This window comes from Chaetura pelagica, unplaced genomic scaffold (assembly GCF_000747805.2).
Source record: "Chaetura pelagica isolate M959 unplaced genomic scaffold, ChaPel_1.0 scaffold401, whole genome shotgun sequence".
Taxonomy (NCBI): domain Eukaryota; kingdom Metazoa; phylum Chordata; class Aves; order Apodiformes; family Apodidae; genus Chaetura; species Chaetura pelagica.
The window spans coordinates 1,405,580-1,411,950 of record NW_009952259.1 but is presented as its reverse complement, the minus strand read 5'-3'; the positions used below and the strand labels follow the sequence as shown (position 1 = coordinate 1,411,950).

The following is a 6,371-nucleotide window of genomic DNA, read 5'->3' as shown; positions in this document are numbered from 1 at the left end:
CTCCCAAATTGTGCTGCTGTTGCTTGGCCATGAGCTGCTAGCTCAGGGACTGCTCAAACATGGCTGGTGCAGCCTGGGGCACTGAGGTAGCTTCCTCCACATCAGTCGTTCTTTGATTTAAAAAACAAAAACCCACCAACTTTTCCTGATGGACTAGCCTGATGTTTCTGAAGAGAGCAGTGCCCCGGGGAAGGTCTGGGGTACACAGCAAATTGCCACTAGTGTCCCACACACCTGGTGGAGTCTCCAACTGAGTGGGAGCTCTGCTTGTGCCAGACCTGCAGGTTCACACCTTGGGAAGCACATCAGTCACGTAGGCTCGGGTGGTTTCTCTCCTGCCTACAGGAACACTCGAGCACACGCTAAAGCTGATTTTGCATATACTTGATGGAGTTATCCCAAGGACCTTCAAAGCCTGGGGTTCCAAAAACATTTCAACTTAGTAGTATTATTATTCCTTAAAATTTACCTTTACATAGTTAATGGATAGGCTAAAAGGTCAAATGCTCAGAGAATATCTCTATCAAGACGTACTAAGTACCTGCATTTCTGAACGCACTCGATGTCAATCGTGTTCTCTATTGATGAAATACAAAAATTCCCTGCATTGCTGCTTGTGCAAAAGAAAAAAACCCAACATTATCAGAACTAGAACGTGGTCCTCCATGTTTGCAAGAAGAGCATTTCTCACAAAGATGGGAGCAAAATGGCAGCACATCCTTCAACATGCACCAGGTTGTCCATTCATCGAGTCCTGCCCTTGACGCCATGGCTTGTGTGTCAGTGGAATGCCCTGATGTCCTCAGCTCCTTCCTCATCTATACATCAAGAGGATAGGAATGGCAGGAGGACAAGCTCCCACTGCGGCTCCTGGAGAGTCTGGGGCTGTGATTGTTACAGTTTTCACCTTTCTTCTTGTCCTTGTCTTTCCAGGTTTCCAGCATTTGCAGCTTCCCTTGCTCTTCTCTCATGAAGACCTCCACCATGAGAACTTTCTCTTTATGAATCTGCTGACTAATGTCCTTGGGAATGTCTGGGATAATCCAGTCAACAAAGTCACTCATAAACATGACCAAGTTCTGAAAATGAAATTGTGAGAAAATGTCAGCAAGGTCGAATGGAAGGAGGACTAGAGGAGAAGGAGCCATTTTTGGTGCCCTTAGGAAAGAAGGATGAAGAAAGGACAGTGTTTTGAGTTGGGCTCAACAGCTTCATGTCACAGGCCTGATCCTGAGCCAAATTCACCTCAACTTCTTGTTCCTGCTAGAAGTAGAGAAAAATGGCAGGCACAGAGCTCCCTGGTTTATGTACAAATACTGTCACAGCCACTTAGAAATCCAAAGGAAATGTTGCCATTGCTCATTCCGAGCCTTACATCAGGAAGGCAGAAGCAAACAGCAGGAGGGAAACTGATGAAAGCTGGTAGAAACACACTCCAATGGAGTGTTTCTGATTTAAAAACCTGATTTTAAAAGGGAGGTCTTCCACAGAAGGGTACATACTTTGTAAGAGGAAGAGGAAGAGAAAGAGAAAGAGAAAGAGAAAGAGAAAGAGAAAGAGAAAGAGAAAGAGAAAGAGAAAGAGAAAGAGAAAGAGAAAGAGAAAGAGAAAGAGAAAGAGAAAGAGAAAGAGAAAGAGAAAGAGAAAGAGAAAGAGAAAGAGAAAGAGAAAGAGAAAGAGAAAGAGAAAGAGAAAGAGAAAGAGAAAGAGAAAGAGAAAGAGAAAGAGAAAGAGAGAAAGAGAAAGAGAAAGAGAAAGAGAGAGAAAGAGAAAGAGAAAGAGAAAGAGAGAAAGCAATAACAGTTTTGAAATGAGCTGGAACAAGCTGGTAAGATAACGCAGACTTCAATAATTTATGTTGTAACAACCAGCCTCACTCTTGTGGCCAAATCATGTCAATTAGTGAAAAATCATAAGATTTTGCCTTCTTGTTCAGATATGGGATAAACTCTTAACTGGAAAATTTGGGGAATTTCATTTCTTTGCCAGGTCTAGAAATGAGTTAGGATGAAATCTGTACTGTGGATTTGTCGATGTCCTACTGGAGCAACTGGTGGGACCTCACTGGTATCAGCCTTGTGCTTTGCTGCTCACTAAAGTCATTAAGTTGCTTCTGCATCAAATCAAATTCATTCAGGGAATCCCTGGGGATAAATTTTTCCACTGGGGATGTATCTGGTCCTGGGTGGGTGGGAGGAAAAGGGTGAATGAGAATGGGCAAATTTCTTCACTCTTCCATGGAACAGCTGAGAAAGAAGGTATTTACTTTGGCCTAATACCTTTTTTTCCAAAGGTGGTTTAACATATGTGGCTGAAGAAATACAAGAACTCTTTTTCTTTCTCATATAAAAAATGCCTGCAGTAAAACCTACCTGGAAAACTATCACAAATGCTAATCTTGCTGCTAGGACAGCCCAGAAATCCTTTGAAATGTCATATTTGTTTTCAGACCAGGGGGGTTCTCGATAATCTTTGTATCTGCAAAACAAGACTCAATGATTATCAGCAATGACCCTGGGGAATTTTAGCACCCTGAGGAATTAACACCAAACAGACAAACCAACCATCTAAAAGCAAGTTCACTATTACAGCACAAGGTGGTTTTGACCTCTCAGAAACAAGACATAGCTGAAAGCCTCCCACAAGCCTTTGAGTTTTACTCAAAATTCAAGGTCTTCCATCTCAGCACCCCCTGAGTAGTACCAATAATTTCAATTCTGCATAAAGATGGAGCCAGCTACATAGCTCAGGTGATTTAGTTTCTTTGAAGATTGGATTTTAAAAGTATGTTTTTCAGACTCATTTTAAAGACAAAAATACTGATCTCAGATCCATAGTGTTTTGTGCAATGTGATGTTCTCCTTGTTCATGATTAGCAGAAGGTCAGAGCTAAATTTTGCCCTACAGAGAGAGGTGAGATTTTCCCTTAGCTGTGGCCTACAGAAAACCTATGAGCTAATCAACAACAGCTCGTTAGAAATTAGAGAAGGAAAAATACATTGCATTTAAAAGCACAGCATCCTCTCAGTGTTTTGACAGACTTAGGGCTGCATATTTTCAAATGATTTAAAAATTCCTGGAAGATGTGTTGGGATGGGAAGAAGAAAGCAAATAAGCCTGGTATTTTTTCATTGGATCAACACTTCCATTCTGGAAGTTCTTTGCTAAAACCACGTTTGCCAACCTCCTTTATCTGGTGCCCAGAGATCACCAGAAGGAAACCAGGAGAAAGTAGGAGCAAGCAAAGCTAAAATAGATGTAATTTTGGCTGCTTTTTTTCTGTAATCTCAGAGTGACTTTCTGTTTAGCAGTCATTTCAGCAGATTAACTTGCACTATTCAAATTTATAAATATCAATTAAATAATAATAATAATAATTATTATTATTATTATAATGCAGTTTAAAAGGGTTGTTTTTTCCCTGGTCAGTTGGTGTAATATTTTAGTATGTATATCAAAACAATCTCTCTTTTTCTCCCCTGGAATGTCTCTTCCCTCCTGGTTCTCCTCTTCCCCTTCTTACCTCCATTGCCCCCCCTTTTCAGTTCTGCTGCTCTGAAAGCTTTTCCTGTTATATTTGGCTTTGGTCCCCAATTCTAAGTGTCAAAATATTTGTTTTGAAGCTGATACATATCTAAGGAAGCCTGGGACTTCAGCACTGACCTAGATTGCTTCATAAGCTCAAATATGCAACCATCATTTTCCTTTAAAAATGCAAATGATATATAGAAATAGTTACAGGCATGAAGGCTTCCTGTGCAATGGCACTTTCAGTGGGTCTTAAGTTCCAGTGCAGATAAGGATGCTGTTAGTTTAATCAGGAACTGCTAAAGAAACTGGTCAAAAAAGAGGTGTACTGTGAAGTGATGGGCATTGTATCAATAGCATGGGATGCAACGACAGGACAGCAGAGGAACATTTTGTTCCCTTAAAGCATCATTGTGCTGTTGATCATCTCCTTTCCTGACAAAGGAAACATGTAATAATTAGGAAGAAATTCTTTAGTGTGAGGGTGGTGAGACATTGGCCCAGGTTGCCCAGGGAACCTGTGGCTGCCCCATCCCTGGCAGTGTTGAAGGGCAGGGTGGATGGGGTGGAGCAGCCTGGGCTGGTGGGAGGTGTCCCTGCCCATGCAGGGGGGTTGGAACTAGATGGTCTTTAAAGTCCCTTCCAGCCCAAACCATTCTATGACTCTGAGATAACAATAAAAACCTTTGCACAGACAGACACTGCATTTAACAATTCTAATCTCCATTTTCCAAAAGAAGCTCCACATCCAAGCAATGTGGTTGCTTAATATGGAAGCTGAGACGTTCAAGGCAATGGATCCACCCGATATAAAAAGCTACCAAGGAGCTAAAAAGGTAGTGAAAATACAAGGGACCTGCCCCAGGAATGTAAAAAATTGCCCCATTCTTAGTCAGCTGTGACAATACTTAAAATTAGGTGTTGTTCAAGAAAGTACCTGCATATCTGAACCTCGTAGCCAAGATCCAGGGGGTCGTTTGGAGCTGTTCCTGCTTGAAAATCGCTGACATTAAAAGAGGACAGGGTATGGTTGACGAAGCCATGCATGGTGCCATTCTCACTGTACATGTACAGGTACACGAGGCGTGGAATGAAGTCGGATGTGAATGAGATCACAAATGCCTAAGCCACAAGAGCAAAGAGTGAGCACAATCCTCAGGTTCAGTCAATCATATCCTCAAGTTAAGTCCTGCCCAAATGACTTGCCCGACTCAGGGACTGCCTCAGAAAACAAGGGGTGGGGGGAGACTGCAGCCCACAGGGCCCTAGAAATAGAGTATTCACTGCTGGAACAGGGAGTATTATTGCAACTCTTCCGAGCTGCAGAATATCAGATGGACAAGTCCCATGCCAAATGAGATATCTATGTGGGTCACCACTTGAACTCCCCAGAGAGTGCAGCAGCTGTACCCCACCCCCCCCCAGCACCAGAGGAAAGCAAAACATGGTGCTGCTCCCCCATCCCCAGCTTGTCCCTGGGGCATTGTCTAAGGTCCAACTGATGGACTTCCAAGCACTCTTCTGTTCTGCAAACAACCAACAGTGAATCGACTCTGCAAATTCCCTTTGCATTGCAAAAGGCCATTCACTGTGCATGGAGAATTAAGAGAATCTCAACTCCAAGATGAAAGGATGAGCAGACTAAGCCCAGTTTTATTTTTGTGGTCACAGAAATTGCATTTTATTTGCTTATTTAAAGAGGCTTTCTAAAAACATCACAGAGAAAATGCAAGACAGCCAATTCAGCTGCGTTCTTCCTAACTTCAGCCTTTCTCATTTATCATTATTATGAAACATTCTCACGGGTATAAATCTCATGTACATGGGGAACAAACACAGTACAAAATGTTTTACTTATTTCATGATAAAGAGGGGTAGTGCATAGATCAGTGAGGGAAAAACAACACTGATTATGATGCAGAGAGACTACATCGAAGAAAAGAGGAAAGAAACAGAGACATTGTTTCCAAAGGAAAAGAGGAGAAATGGTAAAGACAAACTAGGGCAGCACAGCAAATAACCAAAAAAATGGTTTGGCAATAGCACAAGAGACAGCTGGGGCAAAGTGAAGGGATTTCCAGTCTGGATAATGGTGAAAGAACCCAAGAGGGCCCACAGGCACTTGGCCATCAGTTCTACATGGCCCCTGTTTTGCTGCACTATAAACATGTTTCCAGCTTGTCAATCAGATTTATTTTCCATCTCATCCAGCTGGGATGCAGTGAAGATCACCAGTGTGGATGTCTAGTCACAGAATATTAGATTAGTACATAAATGGATTTATTAAGGTGTGCTATAATTGTCTAAGGACTGGGATGTTCACTGTGGAGGTGAACAAAAAAATCTTTTCATGGATTTTTCAGAGGTGTCTGTGTGAGAGCAACACAGTTTGAGGCCAGGTTTTCAACACAGAATTCACATCCAGTGAATTCTGACCCTAAATAGTTTTAGCCCTGAAATTAAAAAATACAACACCTTAGTGGCAGCATTTCAAAAGGACCAAAGCAAGCAGCTGTGGTCTTGCTTGAAGGGCAAAACTGTTTTATGAAACCATCCTGGAAAAAAGCTGCAACAACTACTTCTTATTTTATATTGTTGCTACTACTCTCACAACTTTAAAATAAACACTCCATCTGGTTCTCTAAAATCTCAGAACATTTCTAAATCACATACTTTCACTTGATTTTAAGGGATTTATGCTGCAATAAAACTAACAGAGCAGAATGGAAAAGCCAGCCTGTTGAATCAAAATTGTATTCATGTTGAATTACTTACATTTATGATGACAGCAAGTTTTCCAATACCTCTGAGGATATTATACCAGATGCCTAAGGAAGGAGACA

General features: G+C 41.7%; 1 protein-coding gene across 1 annotated transcript in view; it reads right to left on the bottom strand.

The window, feature by feature from the left end:
• Positions 1-596: 596 nt before the first annotated feature.
• ANO1 (anoctamin 1, calcium activated chloride channel) overlaps positions 597-6,371 on the bottom strand; it is a 45,758-nt gene continuing 39,983 nt past the window's right edge. The window contains 4 exon segments of the mRNA XM_010007426.1: positions 597-1,079; positions 2,373-2,478; positions 4,466-4,650; positions 6,304-6,356. Of these exon segments, the coding sequence (XP_010005728.1) occupies positions 819-1,079; positions 2,373-2,478; positions 4,466-4,650; positions 6,304-6,356 (605 nt within the window). The 3' untranslated portion in view covers positions 597-818.